This window comes from Phalacrocorax aristotelis, chromosome 4, assembly GCF_949628215.1.
Source record: "Phalacrocorax aristotelis chromosome 4, bGulAri2.1, whole genome shotgun sequence".
Taxonomy (NCBI): Eukaryota; Metazoa; Chordata; class Aves; order Suliformes; family Phalacrocoracidae; genus Phalacrocorax; species Phalacrocorax aristotelis.
This window is the reverse complement of record NC_134279.1, coordinates 52,939,190-52,967,139: the sequence shown is the minus strand read 5'-3', so window position 1 is coordinate 52,967,139 and position 27,950 is coordinate 52,939,190. Positions and strand designations below refer to the sequence as shown.

At 39.4% G+C, this 27,950-nt stretch overlaps 2 protein-coding genes across 3 annotated transcripts in view; one reads left to right on the top strand and one right to left on the bottom strand.

The window, feature by feature from the left end:
* Positions 1–27,950, bottom strand: part of PPAT (phosphoribosyl pyrophosphate amidotransferase) — a 52,600-nt gene that overhangs the window by 19,218 nt on the left and 5,432 nt on the right. The gene's annotated exons all lie outside the window — the stretch shown is intronic.
* Positions 1,070–26,363, top strand: LOC142056509 (uncharacterized). 2 transcript variants are annotated; one of them, XM_075091419.1, is made up of 10 exons: positions 1,070–1,528; positions 6,529–6,612; positions 9,984–10,421; positions 11,476–11,565; positions 16,679–16,765; positions 20,243–20,314; positions 21,021–21,422; positions 22,849–22,914; positions 24,013–24,203; positions 26,204–26,363. In XM_075091419.1, exons 1-10 carry the CDS (start codon positions 1,141–1,143, stop codon positions 26,276–26,278), a joined length of 1,893 nt encoding a protein of 630 aa, XP_074947520.1. In that variant the 5' UTR covers positions 1,070–1,140; the 3' UTR covers positions 26,279–26,363. The 2 variants fall into 2 exon arrangements, with proteins under 2 accessions (XP_074947520.1, XP_074947521.1); XM_075091420.1 differs by lacking the exon at positions 6,529–6,612.

The window sequence follows — 27,950 nt, the reverse complement described above, 5'->3', positions numbered from 1 at the left end:
AACATTTGCTTACAGAAAACCAAACCAAACAAACTTCACGCATATCTGAATGAATTTACCCTGTTGTGGACACAGATGATCCTAAAGAGAAAAATCAGAGATGAGGGTATTCTTAAACGCGTTTCTTCTAACTCAGGAAGATGTCCCATCTAGAAACACGAAGACTGGTAGTAAAACCTGAGGGTTGATGTACTGCATTCAGCAACTTTAAGTTCAAACATTAATATCGCAGGCCATTTCCATTTAAATACTGACACTGTCCCTTTCAACATCAACAAAATCAATAGCCAGAAAGAGCAAACATCTTGAAGGAAAGGCCTTGCAGGTCATTGGGTTACATCTTTTATGTAGCGCTAATGAAAGAAAGCTCAGTTTCATTACCACAAACTTACACAATTTTACCGATTTAGCAAGATTTTTAAGTATGCAAGCTTTTTATTATAACATCAGTAACGACCAATGAATGTCAGAGCTAAAAATGCCTACAGACACCACAGACGACCACCAATTCGAAAACAAGCACCGCATGGCCAAGCGCACGTAAAAAGCGGGATGATCCTTATCCAGGTTACTGTCGGTACCAACCCTGGGGAACCTGCAACTGGCTGGGGAGGCTCAGCAAGGGCCTTTTGCCTTAAGAAAAAAAATATTTAAAAATAAGGGACAAGAATGGCTTTTGGGGGGTGGTGATGGGTTTGTGCCTTTTTAAAAAATTATTATTATTATTTTGAAAGGAACAAGATAGCGCTACCCTTTTTTTTTCTCTCTGCCGTTACACCACGGTGGTCGTGCTGAAGGCCCTTTTTGCGAGAAGGGTTAAAGCACCGGCACCCCGCCGCGGCCGGGGCTCGGGTCCGGTCCCGTCCCGTCCCGTCGGAGCCCCTCGGGGCCCCGCGGCAGGCATCGCCCCCCGGGCAGGCACCGCCGCCGCCGCCGCCCCCGCCCGGCCGCCTGATCCGCCCGCCGCTAACACCGAGCCTGCTTATTCGGCAGTTTCTCAAGTTACTCCCCTCAGGCAGCTTGAGCCAGTAAAACTAGATCCTTTCATCTCGCCGGAGCTTACTGACAACCAGCCGTCTGGTTTCCTAGGAAACAAAATCTTGGCTAGAAATAGTGAATCATTTCCAGGTCACTTTCAACATGGAGAGTGGAGCAGGGAAGCATTGGACTGAGGAGGAGGTTAAAGCCTTGTTAAGCGTCTGGTCAGAAAAAAATATCAGAAAGCAACTCCACGGCACCCTGAGGAATAAAGGAATATTTATCTACATTGCTAAAAGGTTGCAGGAGTTAGGAGTTTGCAGGGACTGGAAACAGTGCCGTGCAAAGTATAAAAACCTGAAGTACGAATACAGAACGGTTAAATATGCCCACAACTCTGGGGATGTCACTAAAACCATGAAGTTTTTCCATGATTTGGATGCCATATTGCGATATGAACCTGTCACACAATTAGCAGCAGAAGAAAACGGCAGGTGTTCTGCGACTGAGACACAGCTGAACACAAGCCCCACAACAGAGCGCACGCAAGGTAAAAAACTGTTTTTGCTTCTTTTTTTTCTCTCTTTGCTTAAAAACCAAAGGGAACAAAACCAAAGCCCGAGTTTGCTGGAGCCGAAGGGGAGGCTGCGCAGCCCCAGCAGCGCTGTTACAACTGACTTGATGCACTCCTCGCGCAGGGGAATAAAATGTTAGCACCCACCAGTGTCGAAGTCTGTAAATACAGTGTAATTCTAGCAAAATTATGCTAACTGCTTGTATTGCAGCCTCCGTGAGTACTCGCTGGTGTCAAGGCTCCTGCACTGGGTTGAAATGTTAAATTAAGAAAAGCCATTTTCTTTCCCTTTGACATCTGTTTGTGGTACTTTGGAAGCAGGTTTTGCAGAGCTCCAGTTCAGATGTAAACTTATACAAAAGATAAAAGTAAAGGGTGAAACTGTCATGGCTTTAAAAAAATAGTTATTTGTGACACGAGTTAAATTTAGGATTTTTATTATTTCTCTGTAACTGAAAATTTAGGTATGCTGACTAAAGGTAAATTATTTTGTAAGCAATTCAAACTAAATATTTGAGAAACAGGGATGTTTAATAACGTGTCATTAAAAATTGTAATGTAGTGAGGAAAAGTAAAAACCCTTATGTTTATCAGACTATTTTGAGGCAAACCAAATGAATGCAACTGCTTTTTTTTTCTGAAGGGTTTTTTTTACCAAATTATTTGCATCTCTTGTTTTATTCAACTCTCTCTACACATGCATTTAAGCTGTGCTTAACGTTTCATTAGGGTCAATCTGCTATTTGACATCACTCAAATCTCCCTGTCACATCCTAAATGTCACTGAAGCATAAGCCCCAATAATAGTTATAAGTACCAAAATAAGATAGCTAAAAAGAGAAATGCAAAGCTTAGCCATTTGCTCCCACAGTATGTGGCATTATACATTAATTAAGATTGTGAATCTTTTTTAAGGAAACAAAAAACTCAATATCAGTATCAGGGGAGACTGCCAAAGGCACAGAAAGGAGCTGGACATCTAGCTTGTCCGTGTACCTTTCCACATCTCCCTCTACAATGCTGGTTTGCAGGTCTGGGGAAAAGAAATAGCCATTTTTTCTTGTCATTGTGTACCTTAACGAAAAGCTTGACCTTAATTTGTCACCACTAGCAGAAAGCCTCTCATCTCTCAAAGTCACTTTAAATTAAAATGGCAATTTTATAATATTTTAACATGTGCTGTCTGCACTGTGTATGGCAATCCGTTTTTATTTTTAAACTTGCAGAACTGAGGCTAATACAAGCTGTTACACTGCTGAGAACTACATGAAACTAAGATAGCGTCCTTCATCTGAGGATCTGCCCTGAGATTACTCTGTGTTTTGATGTAGTTTGTGCCAACTGTTAATCCTAATTCTCATTTGCCGTAGACCTCTAGCAGGTTTAAATCAGAGAAGGCTAATTTCAGTTGTGAATCCCAAACTATAATATAAAAAAAAATAAATTACCCCTGGGTGAGACACACCTCATTTTGAAGCATTAGGACAGTCTGTTTTTAAAGGTGATATATTCAATTATATCTCTTAAATGCACAAGCATTTCTGTTACTCCCTTAAAGAAAAAACCAAACAAGTTTTATGGATAAACAGAAAATAAATGCAACTAACTGTAATAATGCAGCGCTCATGGTAAGAATTTAAATGCAAAGATTCCACCACCATAATTCAGCCACAAAGAAAACACACCAAGATACAAATGTGTCCTGCAGCTATGCAGAAGGCACACATCCGTAACAAGGGGCAGAGAGAGCAGCTGTGAGAACATCAACTTTCTTAATTTAAGAATACAAGTCAAGCAAGTACCCCTGTAGGAGAGGCCCAGTCCTTTTCCGACTGCAGCCGGAGTTGCAATGTCTGCTCAGGGGAGGCTGCCCAGCTCAGGACTTTGAAGGGCACTGGGAAGGCTAAAATGGCACCCGTGGCTCTGCAGCTGATGCTCACCAGTTCTGCGGGGGCGGATCTGAGGGGGTCACTCCCCCAGCAGGGAACGTGGTTCACGGCACGGGCGAAGGCAGCCCGCTGCCCCTGCCCCAGCGGTGAACCTGGCTGGTCCCCCATGGTCCCCAGGAGGAAGGGGTCTGCTTTCATGTGGCTATCATCCTCCTCCATAAGGCAAACAGACCAAAGTACAGCTGCATCCCCGCGGGCTCCCTCCTGGGCTTCTCCCTTTCAACCACAGAGTGTTACAGGAGAGGAGGGGAAAATAGTCCCTCCCCTCTTTAAAAAGAGGCCGAGAAGCCTCATTTTGCTGGAGCTGGAGGAACCAAGGATGTCCAGCCTTGTGACCTGGGTAGCAAGAACAAAATGCTATTGACAAACTCAAGCCTGTGCCAAATAATACTGTCCAGTGCGCACGCCTTACTTTAAGAACCTAGTAGCTATACTCATCGGTTTCGTTTGAAAAGCATGACAAGGGACAGGGCATGGTCCCAAAGAAATTACTATATTTTCACTGTTCTGCTTAGCTTCAGTCTAAATATTCATATCCATGCCTAATGTAAAGCTACAGTGCACATCTCTGTGTTTGATTTGCTTGATTATCTCAACTACTGGGAGACTGCTGGGTAGGGGAAGGAAGGAAGGGAGGGAGGGAGGGAGGGAGGGAGGAAGGAAGGAAGGAAGGAAGGAAGGAAGGAAGGAAGGAAGGAAGGAAGGAAGGAAGGAAGGAAGGAAGGAAGGAAGGAAGGAAGGAAGGAAGGAAGGAAGGAAGGAAGGAAGGAAGGAAGGAAGGAAGGAAGGAAGGAAAAAAAGACTACTTTTGTGGGACTGAATGGTATTTGTACAGTGTTTCTTTGAGTTTTTTCTTCACATCTTGTAAAATCAGTTTTCTGTTTAAAGTGTAACTGGAGAAATTAATACTGAAAATCACGATGAAATCTAAGAGAAAGGTGTCTCAGGACAAATTTGGTAGCAACACACACCCCAATTCCCAGCTCATTCATGGAAAGATGATATTCCTTGCATATGCACATATAGCAGTGCAAGGCAGAGATGTTCACGTTGTCCTCCCAAAATACATGTTTTCAGAGGCAAACAAGTAGTTGTAGCTTAAATAATCATTAAAAAAGGCACAACTCAACATGTTCACTTCTCTTAAAATTTAGTTTGTGTATTAGCCCAGTAATCAACAACCAAGAAAATCCTTGTAGAGTGATGGTGTGCTATGGAAAATGGTGTCATTCATCAGAGTTCAAATGAATGACCTTCCCATTTTGTTAACCAGTTTGGATTGTTTCAAGTTAAATCAAGATTTAATAAATCAACTGCATGATCTATGAAAGTAAAGCACACATAGTAATTAATGTAATGTTACTTGCACTCCTTTTTTATTTCTCTCTATACATTTAAATATTAACGCACTGGCCACTTCTTTTGCCTTTCACTTTACCACAGCAAATGCAGAAATATTATCAAGTCTGAGAAGAAATGCATCAGCAATGACAATATTATCCTATGTACAAAACTCAGACACCTACTAAAAATGCAAAATGATCCTTCAGAAATGCCGACTTGACAACGCCACTCATACATAGTTTTCCATGACTGGACTTTAACATTAAACATGTCATTGACAAGTATTTTATATACATACTTTTTAGTAAGTGCGCAATACTCTTATTGAGTAACTTTTTTGCTCATCAGATGCTTTTTTCTCCCCATCAAATATTCTAGCATCTTTTTGTGTTAACTGTTCTTATTTACTTAAAATAAGTTCTTTTTAATATTACAATGTAATTAAACTTGCTTATCCTAGTACCCATGGCACACTCGGCAGCCTTCCAAGAGAAAGTGTATTTCCCCTTCCCGTAGTTTGCTTTGCAGCTTTAAGCAGATAAAACGCCAGTCCTGGCGCTAGAGGTGGAGGCATGAGCACACCTTTCCCTCCATCAGCCCTGCCGCAGGGGGTAGCAGCTCCTGCCAGAGAAGCAAGGCGGGCAGCTGGGAGCAGTCAGAGATCAGGCCGCTGTATCTGTGAGTCATTTTTAGCCTTGCTGAAAGTCAGGAGGATTTAGGATGATGTTTTCAAATGAATCCAAATGCAGTTTTCAGTTTCACCTACGTCAGGGATACCAGGTTGCATCCTAACCGCACCTCATTACTGTTCCTTGTGACGAACTACCGCAGTACCTTTGAACAGGTAGCTTTGATCTGAGTGACCTGCCTGGCTGGAGCTGACAGTGGCTCACTCCCCGTGCAGCGAATCAACGTTTCAAATCTCTTGTCAACGCGGTATGTTGAATACAGCGTATTACCATAGAAGAACTTAAAAGTCTGTCCTGTGTGAAAATTAAGCTGATTCAGAACCTGACTTACATATGCTGCTTTCCAAACTTACACAGCAATTGCTATAAACTTCCTTTTAAACAAAGGTAGGAATGTTATACTGTAAAAAGCTAGACTGAATCCTGTTGGCTACAAATATGTCTGTTCTCTAGCCACAGTATTTTCCTGCTTTCCCTGTGGCATTAATGAATTCCATAGATTTCCAGGACTCTTTGCAGAACGCTCTTGTTTTCTTCATACACTTCTCTAACTACTCTTCTTGGAATTTCTTTTTTTTTTTTTTTTTGTTATATAAATGGATTTGTGGTTATCTCTGCAAAGTCCACTTTTATTTGTATGTCTCATTTTCATTATCTGCTTTCAAACTATACTTTTAATGTGCCTTCCACCCCAAATACTGAGAGTCAGAAAAGCATACAAGTCACTAGAATCAAGTCAGTTTCTACAAGAATTTTAAAATACATTTGAACAGGCTTCATATGCAAGATATAAAATAATTTGATTTGTCTCCTGTAACTCGTGTCCCCTTATGGGGACAGGCCAAATGAATTTTAAATCTAATTTAAATACAAATTAACTGTGGAGATTACAAAGTTAATAATCTTCTCATTGTGTATGGACGTTTTCACTTGAAGTAATTTAAGCTAATTTAGTCCATACCAATTTTTCATCTAAAAACTTTTTCCTTCCCAGGTGAAATATCAGTTTCTTTAGAAGATGATGATGCTCCAGGAGATCCACTACTTCTTATGTCACATGTCAGACCAGTTCAACTAGGTATAGTATGATGGTGCAGAGAGATCAAAAACTAAAAAGCAGTGTGGCTGTCAGAGCACTTTCTGATAGCTTGAATACACCATCATTCTCTTTCTGATCAACACAGCTTTAAAATAGCCACACTTTTGTACCATCTCCTTCCCAATTTTAGCACTCAGCAGTCTCATGCAGCATTAGATACTCACCACTGTATATGATATAACTCCTGCACGACAACCGTTCACATTCAAAACACATCCCATGTTATAGCTTAATCATATTAACCACATGAACCACGTATATTTTGTTAAATGCTAGTGGGAAGTATGCCAAATGGTAGTGTGAGATACCCATGTCAACTTGTGGATTTTCTCCAACTCATGTAATTTATGCTTAAAGCAGCATGAGTGATGGCCTGAGCCAGAAGAGATAGGCAGAGGTCAGGCCAGTCCCACTAAGCAATCCAGATTTGCCGTGGTCTTCAAAGCAGCTCTGTCCCCTCTCCAAGCACGGGGTAGTCAGCAATACTCTAGGTCCAACCAGTCATGCAACAACTCATCTGGAAACCATCCTACTAGAGTAGTTTTGCTCAAGAAAGTCATTACAGAGCAAAGGCACAAATCTGACAAGCCAGAAAGAAGGAAAATATCCAAGGTGTGAGCCCCTTCAAGGGGCTGCTAAAGCAAAGAGAGAAACCTGAACATATTTTAGGCAGAATTAGGCAACCGATGAGCTGATTCCTTGCCTGGATGAACGGCAAGCACTGTCCTGAATTTCCTACATGCTCTTTCAATTTTTCACATACCCTCTATGCCCTAGTGTACATCCCAGTCCAGTTGCAACTTTTACTACAGAATCGCCAGGGTGCTGTATTCAGGGAGAAAACAAGGCCCCAGCTAAACCTATGGCTTTTACGTTACACACTACATCCCTTTTGCCTGGCATAACAAGAATTCCTTGAGACAAGAATCTCACATGGAATTATATGCACATATGCAAAACTTTTCTTGCAGTCAGTATCTGAATCAAATTTTACAGGAATATGTCTGTGTTACTCAGTGGTCTTGCAACACAGTGCCAAGCAGACTCATTTGGCCTGCTAAAAAACCTTCAATTCTGAGAAAGCTGCTTTCTGCAAAGTCAGCAAAATAAATTCAATTGCATGGGCTCTCTAGTATGTACTAATTTAAAATGTCTTCCCTAGTGTCTCTCTTAGTCTTTAGATTTCAGGCACTGTTTCAGACACCACTGAAGGAAAAATGTTGAGCCCTTTCTATCTATATTGCTTAATATTTTGGCTTCATTTCAGCAGATTTCTCATTTTGAGGAAGCTTAGAAAAAATCAAATATGGCATAAACTCATCTTTCAGGTAAAAAAATAATGTATATCCTGCCTTAACAATTTTTTAAAAAACAAATTAGAGCTAAAATACATTTCAGACATAAGGAAAATTTTCACAGGGACCATAACAACTTTGTTTCAAAGTGGTACTTGTGGGTAAGATATTTTGAATCACATTTTTTTTCAAGAGAATGAGGAACAAAGCCACCATCTTCTACTCTGCATACAGCAGAATGAGTGAGCAATGCACTGAGTTGCTAGAACTCATCTGAACTAGTATCCACAACCAAAAGTGAGCTCAGCTGCAAATGAACTTACTAGTGAGAAATACTGGTCTACCCAAGAACTAAATAAACTTTATCCCTCCCAGATTGCCCCATACTCTATGGCTGTGACTGGGAAGTGCACAGAGCACCTTCTGCATTCTTCTTCCTCTTTTCTTGCCCTGTGCCTTTTTTCTCTGGTCTCTGTGTCACTCCCTGGTAGTGAAGAATGAACCACTCTGCAAGTACAGATAGTTTAAATACTCCTGGTAACACTGAGCAGAGACTACAACAAGCCTAGCTGACGCTGGCAGTTGTCACCCATGGCAATTCCAATGGTTGTATTCACCTGTAAACAAGCATTTTCTTTCACTCCCTCAGGAAGAAATGAAGAAAGCATAATTGATATGTCACCTGAAAATTACCCTCTGCAACAACATACCAGTGTGCTGGCTGCTGCAGAGCTCTGATTAACACAGGACTAACAGGGAAAAAATTGGTATCTATTAGTACAGCCTTTTCACAACTAGAAGGAATTACAGAGACTAGTAAAGAATGCCTCTATCTAGGACAAGTTTGTCCCCAGACAGGTTATTATACACAAGTATGCCCCACTGAAGCTGTATGCGCAAGCAAAGGTCAGATATTTTTGCCATCACACAAAGCTCAGTGACTATAAAGTATCCCGCCCTTGTAACCTGGCTTGCCCTTTTAGAACAAGACACTTGCAAAGGCATTTATCACTTCAGTCTGATTGCAAAAAACTGTGTCGGTTACTGTGCACTCTCATATTTGCTGTCCTTGATAAAACACTGGAATTGTGGTTTTTTTCTCTTTTTAAAAATAGTTGTTTTGCAAAGATTTAGAAAATGCATGAGAAACCACTTTCCAAACTAATTTATTAATCAAAATGAAGTCTTAAAGGAAATTCATAATCAGAAACAAGGAAACATTAAAAACTGCAAGAGATCATATTTCAGTTTTTTAGGTAATTGCATGGCATCCTTTACCTCCTAATATTAAAAAATAAAGTTGAAGATTGGAGAAAATAAAAAAATTAGTTCTACAGAGTAAGAGAACTAATTTTTTTACTAAAAAACCCAAATATTTTTGATTATTCAAATATTAATGTTTATATTGACCTGTGCCAAGAAAGGGGGAGGTTCTGTACCAAGAGAACTGGGTTCATTATCACACAAATATTCTTGTGTGACTGAAGGCAAAAGTCTCCAATCCTCAGCTCCCTACAAAAGGGGATCTTTGTTAAGAGTTAAGGATCAGCTTCTTGAGAGAGTGTAAAGCTCTCTGTGCGTAAAACCAAAAGTATGGCATGAATGCAGAAAGTTAAATCTTTTCCCTAGTGCCAGTGACTCAGGGCCCAATTTATTATTGTGCTAAAGCAGCACTTTGTAGCTTCCAAACAGCGCTCTTCACCTCTCTGATGCCTGAAGCACAAAACAGCTCATCGGTTATTCTCAACGATGTGACAAGTAAAAGTTCAGGGCACAGAAGAAAGGCAAGTTTCTCTCAGATTAATTAAATGTACATGTGCTATCTTAATATCGGTTTTCAAGAGAAGGCAAAAATGATGTCAGAATTAACAACAACGCTGACAAATTAATAACCAACAGCTTGATTTTAATGTCACCTCTGCTCCATCTTTCTCTGGAGACACAGTCATGAGGAAACAGCACACTTCATTCTCATTCTCTCTGTTCTTCCCCCACCCCAACCACCCAATGCAGGTAACCCGCATCTGTGTCTCTTCCCTACCCCACACAATGCAGGTAATCCACCATCAGCAATAGAGGCTTCCAAAACACCGGCTTTTATTCCAACAGTAGCAAATGAAGGAGGAAAACACTGGACTGTTAATGAAGTCAGAGCTTTGATACGCATATGGTCAGACAAAAATATCCAGCAACAACTGGAGGGGACAGTAAGAAATAAAAGAATATTTGAACAGGTTGCTGCTAGACTTCAGAAGTTTGGAATTGACAGGGACTGGAAGCAGTGCAGGACAAAATATAAAAATCTGAAACATGAATACAAGAGTGTAAAAAGTGCCCAAGGCTCAGGGAGTACAAGTAGAAGTATGAAATTTTTTAATGAACTGGATGCTATTCTGGGGCACAGCACCATGGAACAAGCAAGTAAATCAGATAACGATGAAAGTGAGAGGCCTCCAGAATGGACAGAAGCAAAATCAGAAAAGGACTCCATAGGTAAGTACATCAGCTACCAATATATAATTTAAGATTTTTAGTTTAGTTTTCCAGTAGTAGAGAGACCTTAAAAGAACAAAAAAAAAAAAAAAAAAAAAAGAAGAAAGCAACCAGCTACCTTAACCAATTTGCTGGGTGGGCGGGGAGAAACACTGAATGGAAATTTACTGTTTTGTCCAGTTGTTCACTTTACATTATAAGGTAATCTTACAGATAGATTATGTTTTTAATAGGATTGAGAAAAAACAAAAAGAGGGAAAAAAGATGAAGATACAGGGTAAGATAAAGTGATACAGAGAGACCATTCCAGTCAAAATCATGGCAGAAGAGACTGTTTCCAGCTGAGATAAAAAAATGGATGAGAGAGATGGTCAGACTGTGTTGCTGCAAAAATAAAGACATTGAGCAAAAGAAGTCTGTAGTTGCTGACATTGGTTAAAACTTAACAATTAAACTGTCTTTCTCCTATGGTCCGCAGTGGCCCAGTTTTACTGGCCTTTGGAGCAAGACACTCAATCTAGTGAGACAACTGTTGTGAAAATAGCAAGAGGAATAGCACCAAGAATGCTGGCAGAGCTTGTCTTTATTTTTATGTGGTTATTGACAAATAACTTGATCATGGATGGATTAATGCAGAATTAGAGTAGACTTATGGAACCTACACTACCCAGGAGTTAAAACATTTTTATTGGTATGTACATCTAGAAATGGGCCTATTGTTTAAGACAGAATTAAACATAAAACTTTGTTACACAGTAAGAATCTTACACAGGGGGTGATATTACGGTGGCCAAATATAAGACTAAAGTCAGTGAAGTAATGGAAGAAGTCAAGAAAAAAGTATCACAGTCTCTGGCTGAAAACTACGAGAGCATTTTGGGGCAAGATTCACTCTTCGGTTGCTGTTTCTAGACTCTTTGCTAATGCATCCACTACTGCCTGCTGGCATAAAGAGTATCCTAGGTTGGACGGATCTTCTGATTTGACACAGCACAGCTGTTCTTATGTAGTACACAAATGCAGTGCCCTAATTAACATAGCATTATTTATGCAGAAATGCCTGGAGACACAGGTGAAGAGGACTCTGTTAGTAATATGTCAGAAGACCTACGGGTTGCAGATATAAAGAAAGTTTCTGACTCAGGTAAACTGAAAAGTCTTCTGTTCTATATAAATCCCTAAATTTAGTAAGTTAAGATGGATTTCTAAAATAAGCACGCATTGTAATGGTGGTTAGAAAATGCAGAGGCCTACAAAACTTTTAAGCAGGAAATAACATCATAGTGATAACCACACTTTCAATAATTACAGGCACAAGTGCACATTTGCAGTGGTCTGCTAAATTTGATAAAAACAGTCTAATAAGTAATCTTGCCAAAGATTCATGACCCAAGATGTAAAGAAGAAGAAACTATTTGTCTAAGCAAGTTCAGTGCAATGTATTACTGCATTTACTTTTACTTAAACCATGCGTTCCCAAGGATTAGAATTGTTCAGTCTCCTGTGCATGAACTAATACAGCATTCTCTTTTTCACAATATGAGATCAGTATTTAATATAATTGTGTAAATGCTCATGTCAGGGGATGAAAAAATCATTTAAGAGTGGCACTACTAGCACTGAATATGAAGGTCATACACTCTTTACAAAGAAACATCGTTCAGACCTGAAAGCATAACTTTCAGGGGAAGTGGGAATTTAACATTCAGCTAGAGATACACGAAAGTCTCAAAGGCTGATGTGCTTGACTGTCCACAACAGGGGACCTCATGATCTCTTTCAGTAGCACAAGTCAGACTATGGTCTAAATTAGGCATTAAGGAGTAGTCTTACAGAATTTAAAATGGTCTAATGTGAACTTGAAAGATTTTACTGTAAAATTAAAAATCTCCTGACAAATGATGTTACTGTAAATACTACTCCAGAGAATCTGGCAGCTCTGCCAGGTAGTGAAGTGAAAGATACAGTGAAAGAAACAGCTATGACAAGTAAGTAAAGCCAAGGTTGATCATGAGAGGTAATTTGAGTATATTGGACAGTAGTATTCTTATCATTCAAGAGCAATTACATTTATTAATTTAAATTTACTAACAAATACATATATAACTGGCCTTTTACCAGAGCATCACAGGCACTTGAGGCATTCATTAAGGAAAAACAGATTGCCATGATAAGTGCATTGCCTGTAGGGACCTCATTTTGAAAGAGACAAAATATGTAAGAAATCATAAATAGTACTTTGTGGGATCCAATTAAAACTACTTGTAAAAGGCATAAAATCCCATTTTTCCCCATCAACAAGTAAAATTAGTACATATACACCAACAGTAGTAAGACATTGTATTAATACACACATTCAGCAGTGCCACTGAACTGCTATCTGACAGTTTTCAACTGCCTGCAGCTATGCAATATTGTAACTTTTTGAATTGCAATCTTCAAAACAAGTTATTTAAGATAAAGTTAACTGAATACTTGTAGTAAATCTCTGAGTACTCATTTTTTACTCTTTGACATTCCTTTAGGATAAGTGTAGGTGTTAGACATCTGTAGCTTACCTTGGTTACCATTACCTTGTCAAATATATGTATTTTAACTGCATATTTTGTTTGTTTCTGGGTAACTATAATTACAATGTGATTTTGTGGGGAAAGATTAAAATAGCAGATGTTTCAGAAGTGTCTCTGGCTCAGCCTATCCACTCTAAAGACTACTGTTTGAACTTTTACAGTTTAAACTACTTTAAACTGTTTAAACTGGGGAAAAAAAGGCAAAACCACAGTAAACCATCGTGAAGAGATGCAGTTTCAGTTTCCAGAATTCTTTCCCTCACTCCCAAATGAACAACACAGACTCAAATCATTTTATCACAGGTGGTAAAAAACACCTAAACTTTAATGTTATTAATGGTAACATAATTAGGTATTACATAAAGCAGAGAAAAGATGCACGCTTTTTATGTTACAATATCATGGAGACCCTTTAGTCTCTATTTGTGGTACATGCCTTTGCTAGACAGTTCAAATAAATTTAAAGTGCAAAACTGGTAAGTAAAGAGATTGTATGTACCTCCGTATTCATAAATTCACTTGCTGATAAACAATGAAAAAGGCAGTGAGGCAGGGTAACTATATTACATTGGTTCTTTGATATCAGTAGATGTCTATCGATAGCTTTGAGGATGTGACTTCTTAAAGACTACTCTATATTCAACACAACTTTTGTAAAAACTGCTTCTCAACAAGCATGTAATTTATGTGTTTAAGTTATGTGTACATACTTGTGACTTTAAAAAAAAAACTTGTAAAAAAATTTGACATAAGAATTTAGAAATTCTGTTAACCTTGTATGAGGGTATCTTCCTAATTAGTACATGGAGTTAATATACTCTGCAGTCAGAATTATACATACATTTGTCTAGATACACACCTGCTAGACTGGGCAGATATCTCCTTATCTGCTTTCTGGCAACCGCAGCTGTGTAAACACACAAGAGCTGCACAAGCTCCCTCAGAAGTGCATGTGCTTCTCATAATCCTACGTGTGGGTCTGAGTTATTAACCATAGTAACATCATCGCCACTGCCAATCTTTATAAACAGTCCAATCAGGTTTGCTGTACTCCAGTAAGGAAAAAATTAAGATGGTGTTATTCAGGAGACAAAAGCACCAGTTTCAGGAAAATACCTAGTTATTTGATGTTTCGTGGTATTGTTTTTTTCTCCTCTGCCCACATGTATTTGCTCAAATGCCCACCTGAGAAGGAAAAGACAGAGGTAATTAAATCCTTACACATTCTTCTACAGACCGTTAACAGTTTACTGAACCATCTCTCGCAGCATCGCCCTGGAGTTGCTTTCCCAGCAGAGGGTGCAAGAGCACCGCAGCAATCACAAAACCCATTTAGGTTTTTTGCCAAAGCAGCCTAGGGTCACTGTAAATTTTTCTCTTTTCTGGTAAAAGATACCCATATTAAATCAATCTGGGAATAAAACCTTATTTAGTCATTTTGACTGATGTTTTCTATTTCATGGGATCACTTTTAAGGACAGTTATTTCCAGAAATCTATTCTGAAGAGAAAATTGCTTTAGTTTGCACAGGCAGTAGTCAATCAATTTTAACTGCGTGTACATGTACATTCCACATGTGTCAGACTTGGCAGTACAGCCACAGACTGTGTAGAGGTGTTTGATTAAATCTGAAGTGCCAGGGGAAACAACAGTGGAGATGAAAACAATATTCTGAGAAATGCCAGTGGCCTGATGTTCTTAAAAAATATCTACAGCAGTATTTTGCTTCAAACAAATTACTTTTCTTGTCATTATTATTTAGGATTTTTGGTGCTCTGCATACTTTACTAATGACCCTCTCATGACAAATGTGGAATAAGTCATGACATTGTCAAGAGACATTCTCACTCAAGGGCTTTTTTAAAAAATCATTGTTTAAAGTCAAGATCTTAAGTCAGTACATACTCAGACACTTATGTTGGCTTCTTTTGAGCGTCCACTGCTGCATGCTTAGAATTTTAAAATGTACAGACATAAAGTAAAAATATAATGTTTAAATACATACGCCTTGGGCTGGTGTGAAGCAGAGTGTTTCAGAGAAGCGAAAAAGCAAAAGTTCTTGATTATTCACTGGTGTAGCCCAAGGCATACTTGGGCTGCAGACACAAACTCCTAACTGCATCCAGAGCTGTATGTATCCAGTCTCATAGATCCGCATGACAGAGATGGTAGCAACTTTGCAAACTGTTGGAGAGTAAACGTATGCCATGCACAAAAAAATTTCCCTAGCGTTAACATTGTTAACATTCCCCACTCTCCTTTTAAACAAGGTACACGTGAGAGTAAGGATGAGGAAACAAATTACTAATCTTGCCTCATAAGCCAGAAAACAGGATAAATAGTGATAGTGACAAGAGTGCCAAAAGAGAACAGAGCTTGTATCCATCTGAGCAGGTAAAAAGAAAGACTGCGACAGCATTGCTCTGGTGGCCTTGTGAGCAATGCTTCAAACATGACGTTGAGATTAAGCGTATTTGTTGGCAACTGTCTGTAGCTTCACTGAACAATAAGAACGGAGCCACTGTGTTTTATCCAAGCCAGAAACTGTCGATGGTTTGTTCTGTTTGGCTTAATCTTGCTCTCCTTGCGCTCTCCCCCAAAAAACTCTGAATGGTGGCTTAGACAAAAAGCCAGGCTCCCTACCCACATTCTTGGCTGCTGAAGGAAAAAAAAATTAAAAAGGCGCATGATGCTGGTCACATCATGAAGAACATCTAATGCAAACAAGGCCGTATTGATTTGGGGGATAATTTTTAATAAAATGGCTCTAGATCATGCTTCATTGCTCAATGTTTAGGGGCAATATTCTTGAATGGACTGAGAACAGGCTGGGAGCCAGAAACTGCTGTCATCGATCCGCAGTATGGCCTTCACCATTTAATCTCTGTACAGCAGTGTCCTGCCCTGGAAAGGAGGATCAGAAAGACCACTTGCATCATCAGCCTGTCCATCCGTCCATTGCAGGGGTGGAGTTCTCCCTTAAACACCTGAGAGCCAATGGCAGAGGAGTGGAGATCTCCTCCCCGTGGCGGGGAGCCCAGGGACACCTGTGACACCACCCTGCTGGGAGCTGGGACCCAGCTGTATGATGTAAACCCCTTGCAAGCTATAGCAGGGGCCATGCTCTCAGGACAGGCATTTAGTACTTTGTCTTTATCAAAGAGGCAGGCAGCCTTGCAGATCAATCATCCAGGCACAGCACCCTGATGCAACGTCAGGACCCTTTCCCCTTTTGGGCCTAATTCAGTGACTCTTGGCATCAGTCACTTGGGAGTCTTTCAATAATTTCAGCATGAATTGAAGCACCCCTAATGCAAGACACAGTTTTGCCTGTTCTGCTGCATAGAGGTTCACCAGTTGCTAAGTATCTTACAACCACAATCAGCAAACCATTCTACAAATTCTGATCCAGGTTTAAATAACTTCAGAGATTGTACATTTAATCCATAAACTTATATTATGCAGCTGTTATGTGGTGTTCTGGATTTATTTTAATGTATAAGTGCATACACTCTCCTCTTAAGCCCTCTACCGCAGAGAAATGGCAGCTTTAATGTACTAAGAGATGAAATCTTTAACAACCGTTATCATTAATGGCATTCTGAAGTTAGTGATCATCAAGACATAACTGAAGACCTGTTTAATTAATAAGAATTCTGTAAATTTTTAATATTTTTTTTTTTACAGAAATCATTGAAGATGAGGGGGACTTTGCCAACTCCACCACGGTAGCTCTGGAAGCTACACAAATAAAGAAAGAGACGATTGACATAGGTAGGTCAAGGCTGTGTCTTGATGGTTATAACAGCACATTCTTCTTTACTGGGAACCGCAGACTTCTAAGGTTTGTATGTTATTCCTGCACATTATACTCGTTCCTCTAGGTTATGATAAAATCTGGGTTTTGTTTGATTTCATAATGCAAGAATACATAAACACTTATTTCTCCTTCCCCAATTAATAAAAAGATTTTATTTTCCCAGACAACATACTCCTCATTATATTAGATGTGATAAGTCTGCATTTGATTGTGACAAATACTGTTCTTTTTCATACAGTTGCTAGAGAGGATAAACTGGAGAGCTAAATAGCTGTCTCAGAAACACTGAACATTTTTTGCCTTGCCTGTCTTTTCAAAGTGGTTCATGACAGTGCACTTAATTTCAGGCTATTCACTATCATTAATAATTGCCATGTTGCAATATAACTTATAATAAGTATTTCTATTGTTGCCATAATGCAATACTATTTATAAAATAAAAATAACTGCCATAAATGTTCTGCTTTATTTTACAAGTAAAACTGAAAAATCAGAGCCTCAGCAATATGTAGAAGTCATGCATGTAATGACAAGTATTCAGAGGATTGGTTTTATTAAAAACATTAAAATTTAACATTAGAATACAGTAGGGATATTAATGTTCTGCAATAAATGAGCACAGAAACCATGGAAGGTCATGAAAAAATGGCATAAAAAGAAAAAATTATCACATTGAAATCTGTTGACCTGACATCCTGGATCAAAATATACTGTATGGTAGTACTGTTTCCACTCAGAAGTTAATGGAAAGAAAAAAAAATCTACTACAATGATTCTCCGAACAACAATTCTTTGTGCTTTTACACTGAAAGTTTGTACTGTAAGAATATTTCCATTGTGTGCATCAGTACTTCTGTCATCCAGGCAAGAGCTTCCTTCTTGGCAATTATGTTACCTGGAGTTTGGGTGTTGAGACACCCTATCCAACACAGCTTTTACAACTCTTTGCATAGGCTGATCTTGATTATGAAAGACAACTGTTAGGAGTACGACACTGAGGACAACAACAGAGAAATGCTATCACAGCGATGACACACAGAAACATGAGTTACACTGAGGATAAAGTAAAGCTGTGTCCCTGAAAGTTTAGAGACATAGCAAGATCACATTAATGCAAAGAGAAGAGTTCATACACGATGACAGAGAATAAGACGTCATGCAAATCAGTTGACTGCCTTATACACACAAATTCCCTGTTCCTGCCAGGTAATAGCTAATTGAGGATAGTAATCACACAAGTCAGCAGGACACGAGTGCCATTGCCAAAGGTAGAGATTAGAGAGCCAGCGTGGTTGAGAGAATGAGCACATAAATGAAAGCCATGGGTTTCTTTGGTAATAGTTTAAAAAAAAAAAAATAAAAAAAAAATCACTCCAGAGCCCAGGAGTAGACCTATGGCTCCATGTTGGCCCAAGGTTGTATCTCCAATAGTTACAAGCGTCAAAGGAAGATGCAAATTTTTTCTTAAGTTATGGTATAGCCTATTTATGAAAAAACACTTTTTTTGTAGTACCCCAGGTAAATCACACACACATGCTTATAAGGGTATGAATTCTGATTCTAAGTTTTCCATAGGTACAAAATTTATTCCTGCATAAGGCTTATGAAAAAAACTATCTGTCAAATCACTTAAGAGAAAGCAAGTTATAAAGCAAATATGAATTCCAAGTACTAGTCTGTGCATATGATAGCGAGTACCATTATAAAAAGCTCATGAAATGTACTACTGGTTATTTACCAACGTCTTAGTTCTAAGAGTCTAAACCATGTACTCAGATTTTCAAAACATACAAGGAATATTTACTTCTACCCTGTACTGAAAACTGTATTGAAGGTAATTAATTGGTCCATGACATGCCCTACCAAAATTATGTGAACTAACCTTTCTCCCCCTCCCAGCCCAAAAAGTAATTCCACACAAAAGTGAACTTTCAGCCTCAGAGAAGTCCAAGCATGAGGAAATGACCCCAGAGTCAGCAGAACTGGGCTTTGATGTCCACAGATGATTTCAAGAATTCTGAGGGCTTCTGAATTTTACTTCTGAAGGGAATAGTTTTTGTGCTGTGAAAGACTGCAAAGCTGCAATAACCTCAGTTCTGCAGAGGGGAAAAAAACCCTGGCATGTAGACATGCAGAAAAATAACATATTCACATTTCTACCCTGTTAGAGATGGAATTTTGAAGAGAACTTAGATGCTGGTAGAATAAAAAATAGTTCTTCTGTCTTCCCTGTTTTGTCATTTAAGCCACATAGAATAATTTCAGATAGACCCATCCCTCCATTTAGAAAGTGCAATTTAAGCTGAGGCTAAAGATTTCTGCAAAAGCATTAACAAATTGTTTTTCAGTTTTTTCTTCTGCTTATTTTATCTCCACCACAGAAGCTCTGTATCAGAGACTAGCCTTTTGCCCAAAAGATAACAAACATGGCTGTCCCATTAGAGAAGGCAAAGTATACAACCTTCCCCACAAAACCTAACATCCCTCCCCGCCCTCACTCCCAGAATCAGGACAAGGCACACATCAAAGCCCAGCTTGAAGACCACCACAGCAGCTTACTAAAATGGACTCTAAACCACTTTTTTGTGTAGTAAAAAGGAGTCCTGAATAGAGGGGAATAAGGAGCAAAGGTCTCTCTTCAGCTTCTTTCTGCTGTACCAGGGAAACTCACAAAGACTGGAGAAAAGCCCCATCAGCAGTATGAAATGCAGCTTATGCAAAGACCACACTGCATGTGCGTCTGCTAACAGGTGCCTGTGCCTCTCCTCCTCCTGCATGTGTGCAGCTTCCAAACTCGAGAGGGGGGCAGTGGTCTCCTAGGGCCCACATCCCTGCTCATTTCACAACAGCAGTGGGGGAGTATGCATGACCCCACAAATGGAAAGGCTGCAGTCCAACCCCTGGTTAGGTGTGAGTGAATCCACAGAGAAATCACCCTTCGCACTCTGGCAATTCTAATTCTGCGCATCACAGAAAAAAATCTCCCTTGGTGAGGCTTTGGTGCTCTTACAAATGGCACCAAAGCCTCACCAAGCCTGCCCGACCCACACTGCCTAGGACAGAAACTGGAAGGCACACCTGTGCTAATCGATGTGTACAAATATTTATGCAGATCAACTTATATGTGAGATAAAAACCATCCACATATGCCTACATGTTTAATCAACTATTTTAAATCTGTTTTGCATCCACAGCAACCTTTGGGGGAACGCGGGGGCAGAAAGCAAGACAGGGCTTACGACAAGTGCCAATAAATAATTTGATTTAGGGAGGCATGTGGCAGAAGACTTTGTTACAACTAATTGGTTAGACTAATGGGTTACAACATTTTTAAGTGAAGATAGGTGTTACCTGCAGAGGGTGACAATAACATTAGCAACTTATTTGTCTAAGTCCAAGGCTATTTTATTTAAAACTGTGTGTTTCTATAGATGATGATTCTCTAAGCACTACCTCAGAAGACAGATCTTGCACGCCAGTAGCAAAACGGATGGTCGGGACAGGTGAGTTAATTTCGATGCATTTATTCTGAAACAAAATCGCATTGCAATTTCAGTACCAAAGCAGGAGCAGCCAGATCTCTGCTGTAAACACAGCTCTACTTTTCTACTTCTGACTCCAGTCTAGCTTTATCACTAAACTTAAAAATTAGTTTCATAGCTCTGTTCCCTGTCATGAACAAAACTTGCATTAATACTGTAGTTCAACTTTGCATTCTGTACTTATCTGATGAGCAGCATCGGCCTACTTATGTATACATAGGTAAGATTTTTTTTCTTCTTTTGAATCCCCAGCAGCATTTCCATTTGCATGATGTTTTGCCTTGCCATTCTAATTTGAAACCATACTGGAAAACCATTTTCTTATCAATGCTGGTATCTTGTTGCTTTAAAGCTTAAGGCCTGTTGTTTTCCCACTTGTAGTACTTGGATACACCTGCCTTTAATTAGACAACAGCAACAAAATTATACTGAAAAAATGTGGAATTGTAGATGGCTTGGAGAAACAAGAGATTTCACTTGCTACATATTTTGCATACTTAAGAGAAATGTAATTATGCAACATTGTAAAGTTAAAAGATTTTTGTAACAAGAGATTAATTTAAACATTAATTAATCTTTCAGCTTGTTACCAAATCATTAGCTACAGTTACACTTTAATATATGCATGTTCAGCAATACTCAGTTGTTGTTTCATTTATATTTTCAGACAATCACATTCCCTTGGAAGAAGCACAAAATCACTTTAAAGTTATTACAGTTAATGATACTGGAGCTGGAAAACACTGGAGTGATAATGAAGTCAGAGCCCTGATAAACATATGGTCAGATGAAAAGATACAGCAAATGCTTGAAGGGGCCACAAGAAATAAAGAAATATTTGAGGAAATTGCAAGAAGGTTAATGAAACGTGGTATAGACAGAGACTGGAAACAATGTCGCACAAAGTACAAGAACCTAAAATACGAATACCGCGCACTGCAGAAAGAAAATGAGCACCTTGGTAATCCCAGGAGAAAAATGAGATTTTATGATGAAGTCGACTGTATCTTAAGAAGACAGCCTCTGGGTCCCTCGAGCTGGGGATGTGAAAGTTCAAGTCTCTTATCAGGTACTAAAACCTTCAGTGGTGACATAAAGTGCTTAAAATGAAACTTAAAGTTGCTGTTGACCCATACTGTAGGGGTGAAATATGTGGCCAGAACAGGGAGGGGAAATAACTGAAGAACCTGTATCTGCATGATCACTTAGGCACTACTCAGCAAATGGTCTTAGGAGGAGTTAGAAGTCAGACCATTAACAAGAAGTGAAAGCACCTGAAGTGTCCAATGTTATTGGAGAATACTTGTCCTTTTGGGAGCTTAAGTGAGATTCAGTGAAATGGTGCTAGAAAATTTAGCAAGTTTTAGAGGTGATCTAGTAGGCATGTAAAGTCTTATGGATAGAGAGATGCAAGCTCATACCATTTATAACTGCAGAAATCTGTAACAATCAAGCCAAGTGCAAGGACTCCAAAAAAGCTAACTTCATTAATTAATTCACACCACAGTCAAGAGAGAGAAAAATCCAGTGTTTATTTGAGCAATTGTAATTATTATATTAATTTTGCTAAAGCAGAATCAGTTTTCTAAATAGAGTTTGCTTCTATTTTAGTATCAAAAGACCTCTGATTTAGGAACCACACAGCTAACCTTGTGTCTGATGTAAGGGTTCTCATGACTGGCCAGCTGCTCCAGGTCTCAGGGGTTCCTGCCCCTGCTCCAGGCAAATCAACTGCCCTTGTAGAAGCCACTTAACCACTGCAGCTTAGAGCTCAGCAAGTAAGGATAAACCAGAACAAATTCTGATTTTTCTCAATTTGTTAGATAGTAATTTGCAGTGTTACAGATGTCAGCTGAGGACTTGAACCATTTCTGCAGCAGAGGCCAGATGGACAGCTTGAGCAGAAATTGCTGGAGCCATCCATAAGCCAGCTGTCCTCAGTCATGAACCACAGCCCTAATGCAGTGCCCAAGGGCACCATACATTGGTGCCATTAGTTGAGGCTGGATTGACATCCACAGAGCTGTGGGATGACACCACCGCTTCTCACCTGCCTCATTCTTGTGCTCGATCACATTCTTAAGACAGACATTTTCTTCCAAATCCAGAAACTGAATATATTACTGCTCATTTCTGCTCTTCGTGAATGGAACTTGTCAACACTGAGAATATTTGAGCCAACATGGCTGTTTTCCATTTTAGCATGCCGGAAAAGAACTGTGTAATCTGTCCAGTGAATGCTGACAAGGGGACAGTAAAACAATAACGTTTCACAAAGGAAGCTTTAGTCATTAAGCTGTCCAAGGCATCTGCCAAATAAAAGTGTCTCCACCCTGATTTTGTGTGCCAACCCAGCACCTAACTTTTCAAGAAGATTCTCATTGCTCCATGTCACTTGTCCAAATGCATTTGCTTTTGTAGTATAAAGATTTTTGTGTGTGGCTGACTGTGCTTTCAGAATATCTGCAAAATACTTAGTCACCTTCTTTTCTAAGTTTCAGTGGGAGCTGTTACAGCAAACACAGGATCCTTGAGTATCAAGAGAAAGACGTGGAATGATGGTAAGAGCCCCCTGACTTTTTAAAGCATCTGTACACTGTTGTTGACTTGGATGCCAGATTCTAGTTTCCAGTACTCAGTTTAAAAAAAAAAAAATCCTAGAACTTAACACCAACCTACAAATCAACATTCTTCTCTCACCCTCAACAATCTGCAAAAGAAGAGTCCTGATAAAAATGTCAGCCTAAGGAAAACTGCCATTTCTTTATTTCAGTCCTCACCTCTGGTATAATAGGGGTAAACATCAGGAAATACTTCTTTGATTTACAACAATCACGTGCAAGGAAAAGAAGAAAAAAGATTAAAAAGAAATCTTAACTACCTGTGATACTCAGAGGAAAATAAGGACAATATCACAGTCATGGTTGTGGTTTCCTCATTTTACACTATGCGTCAGTGAACAAGAGGAGAAGTTACATGTTCAGACACGTCTAAGATATAGTGTCTAACATGTAACGTCTAACATGTTGTACAAGAGAAAACAGGTTAAAACAGCTATTCCAAAGAGAAGATATGGTATAGAATCACTGAGAGAGAAAAATGAAGGGATGGATAGAAATATGTGGCATTCAATTAGACACAGGAAAGGTCAGGAACTTATTTTTCTCCCTGCCAGAACTGTCAGGCCCTAAATAATCAAAAAGTCCAACAATGCGGGACGAGAAACTTAGTTTTTAGGAGGCTCACCCCTATTTTTAATACTAAAACGATGTCTTGCCTACAGACAGATGAACACAAACAGATCCAAACACCAAAACATTTCTGAATTCAACCTGCTCAGTTCAGCACCACAAACTGTATTAACAGGACTAACTCTACGTGATTAAGTATATTTTCATTTATTGCCTATTAGATAAGTACATCTTGCAGAAGGCAGTGCTTAGGCAAAGCTGAAAGTTTCAAATACGAGTAGTTTTTACAAGGTCTGTTCATTCCTACTCACTGTTATACAATGACCCCTTACACAACACCAGGAAACTCCTGCCAAAAAGAGCATAACAGAAGGACAGCATTAGAAAAATCTAGCATGTGCTAAACTTCAGTGTCAGCAGTTCATTGACTTGTGCACTCTTAACTACATACTTTGCTTTTGTCCACAGAGGTGTCACCTGTTCCACTTAAGAAAAGTGCTTCTGAAAACACCATACTCCACTTCCAAAAACTATTAACAGAGAGAGTGCATGCAGTAACAGAAGGCAAAAAGTTACTGTTAGAAAGGCTTTGTAAGCAAGAAGAAATGCAAGACCTCAACAGAACACAGCTGTATGCTGATCCATCAGCCATACAACAGGTTGGTTTAATGAACTTTCTACAAAACTAGCATGCAAAGAGATTCTCTCAGATAGTAAGAAATTAAATAGACTTATTTATGAGTGTAGGTCACTCACATGAATCCATGCTTGCTCCTCTTCAATATATTCACCTTCAGTCATTTAAAATGAAACAATGTATGAGATCCCATCATAATCCTTAACTATAAACTTTTAGCAGTGATGTCCATTAGTCTAATAAAAGATATAACCTCTGCCTACATGCCTTTGCTCACCTACATGCCACAATTAACATGCTTAAATGAAAGAAAATAACACTTTGATCAAAGAAAACATGTACAGTTAAAATTTCATTCCATTGTTTGCAATTGCCATCTCTATGACCCTCCTAGCAAGTTAGTCCTCTGCAATTAACCAAACAGTTGAAGCCATAAGAGACTTTCTTTTTGCTTAGGCAAGGCTGGTGGGAAAAACACAACACTTAAGTCCTGTATCAGCATTTACCCTTTTCCTAGCCTTGCCATCTGCCTGTGCTGGACTGGGGGTCCATACCCATCTGCCTGCTGAAGGAATGGCGCTGTGCAGCAATGAACTGGGGAATTCAATGAGGCAGAAAGTACACAAAGTTGATGCCCACCTAGAAGGGGCAGGCGTGGGTTCTAGTCCCGGTTCTGGGCAAGGGGTCTGCCTTGTCCAGTAACCAAATGAAGTACAGAAAACATAGAAACAGCGCAGGGAACAATGACATGGTAAGCGACAAATGCTATGCCATAACAGTTCTCTGCAAAAATCTTCCTAGCCACTACTTCATTCTGTGATTTTAAGTACTCTACAGCCTGTACTGCCTGCAAGGCATGCACTTCCAGGATTTTCCTTTCAGTGTATTAAAGCAGAACAACTCATTTCTGGATCTCAGTCATGTTTGGGCATAGACCTACGCAGCCCTGCCAAAGCTAGGTCAGTGCTGGGCACACACAAGGGCACAGGTGAAGTCAAATAGTCAAGTCTTTACTGCAACAGCCACCAGGTTTTTTAATACAGAGACCCCTAAATTCCACCCAAGTCTCTCTTCACAAAATCTTACACAAAAATATTATTGGATATAGTGCTTTGTTTCCTGCTCCATGGTTAATTTTTTTCTTGTTCATTCTTTTATACGAGAAGTTATAAAGGTGAATGATTTCGACCAAGGTAGATTTTATCTGCCCTTTGACTAGCATTTTTAAAACAATTCTGAAAAGTCAGAAGAAGATCCCTAGAAAATCATAGGGTTTTTAATATTCATTTATGGACAACCAGTTGTTCCAGTGTACTCTTATCTTCCACTTTTCACATTTTATACCGGTTTCTCAGTAGAAACTTTTTTTGGCTTGTAATACTAGTATCATTGTTGGTTTTAAAATCTTTCTTCTCTCTTTGCAATGAGTTGGTTCAAAGATACATCCTTGAACTTGCATCATATTACTTGCATACAGAACTGCTGTCTTTGGTAGGAGAACAAGGGATCTGTCTCCCTGCCATCACAGCAGTCAGGTATCCTTCTAGAACCTGCTGAGCCAGGTGAAAACCTTGCAGTACTAAAATCACAGGTTAATCCTTCCACAAGTGAAACAGAAAAACGTGTGATCCAACCCTAATTCACTCTAGTACATTTAAACAGTTTAGTTCAATTTAGATTTAAATTAAGTTTTTAAAATAACTGTACGAAAAATAATATGAATCACTTACATGTTCTGCTCTACCTGCTCTGTTCCATGAGGGCAAGGCTGAAGTTGCATAAAGTGGCTGAAGCTGATTTGATAACTCATTGCAACAAGACCCCTTTTTCTCCATGGTACTCTGAGCAATCTGATGCTTGGTGGATCCCCTATAAACCAGTTCTGCTTGCTATCCTGGCACAAGACTAGCCCAGTTAGGGAAAAAAAAGCAAATGGTTTTCTGTGTGAGTTGAAACAGCCCAGCGAGTTGTCAGCTGTGCTAGCCCTTACTTTGAGCAGCTCAAAGGTTGTTTTTGTTGCAGTGTGACTTCCCTGGCAGAAGAAAGGGTAACCTGAGGGAGGCAGTTTGCACTGCAAAGATGACGAATTGCACTTAGAATTCTGAGTGATGCACAAGGATCCCAATCTTTCCAAAACTTTGCTGTCATTCAGTACAATGTCCCTAAAAAAACTTTATCTTATTCCAGAAAATTTAAAAATATTTATTCATTAAAATAAGTGTATTTTCAAGAAATTTGTATCTGTTTTTAAATGCCGTTGTTCAGGTGAGAACTGCACAAAAGCACTGACACAAGGACTGTTTAAATTCTTAGTAGGTCAGAGCAGAGAATTGCAGAGCACACTTGCAGACTCTGCTTAGAAACTGTTCATATCAATGCTAGAGGGTAGACATGAAGCAAGAACTGCCAGAAAAAAAAAAATAGATGACAAGTGACTTTCCAAGCAAGAGTTCTTTTTTCTCAGGAAACTTTCCAGAGAGTGGGATTTACCTGACAAACAAATGTCCAAAGAAGGTGGACTTCCCTTTGTGTGGGATTCAACTTCTATTCTGTCTTGTCACTGCAAAGCATAGCTTGCTTTTTAACTGTTTTCTCAGAAAGCTCTCTCCTCCTTTTCTGCTGTTCACATTTATTTTTGGTCAAAGATGGTAAGAGATGTCAAGTGAATGGGGCATTTGGAATCATCTAATATTTATCTACTACTCCCATTTATACAGATAACAATTAATTTATTTGAATATGTAGGATGCTGAGATAGATAAATCTAAGTGGAATCAAGACAACCTTTCTTCACTGTAGCTGTAGTTATGATTCCACATCACTTTTTGCTTAGAGAAAAAAAAACATTAACGTTGCACATTTAGAATTCCACTTCTCTAGAGCTACAGTCTGACTCCTTTTGACAGCATCTCCAGGAGCAGTGACAATGGGCTAAATAGAATGTCACCAGAGTGAAGGATTTCTTAAAAAAATGTCCCTTCAAAAATAGCATCAGTTAATCCAACTCATCCTTCAAGTGTATCCACTTGAGCTTTGCTGTGGCTCTGCTCTGATCACAGCTTTACATTTATTACAGTCACACAGTATTTAATCTAGGCACACTTATGGGCAAGTTAAATGGAACTCAGGACATCACCTGACACATGCTAAAAGGTTATGTGTGAGAGCACTACCATAGGACTGAAAGGGTTTGGGAGGAGAGGCCTTCTTAGACCTAGATCCACAACATGGTTCCTTTTTAGCAGAAAGGCCAGACCAAGTTGTTGCTCCTGGGAATCTTAATATAAATTACATCGCGAAAATGATCCTGCTTAAAAATCAAACCCAACACCAAGTAATGATGGCAAGAGCAGCAATTGTATAAAAAAAAACAGATCTTTGCTCTTCGCCCTCAAATATCTGCACTACTACCAGGGGGCCATTCAGATTACTGTGAGGGCAAATCTGTCTCCTCCCCAGTTTGCAAATGTCAACGCTGAAATTTCTGCAGTGTGGCAGATAAATGGAGCAATCACCACTCTGACCTATATTAAAAAGTTCCATTCTTCTTTAAAGCACACTCATTCACTGAGATGAATGGGTCACTCTGCAGGTCTTTGACAGGGCTGTTACCCTGGAAAGTCCTCTGAAAGCCCCAATTAGATTATTTCCTGGTAGACCAAACCGTATTTGGGCCAAATGCCAGGAGAATGAGCTTCAGGGAGCAGAAATGTTTGCGTTGTTGGTGAATCCACAAGCGCTATCAGCATCACTGTTGGCTTAAAAGACT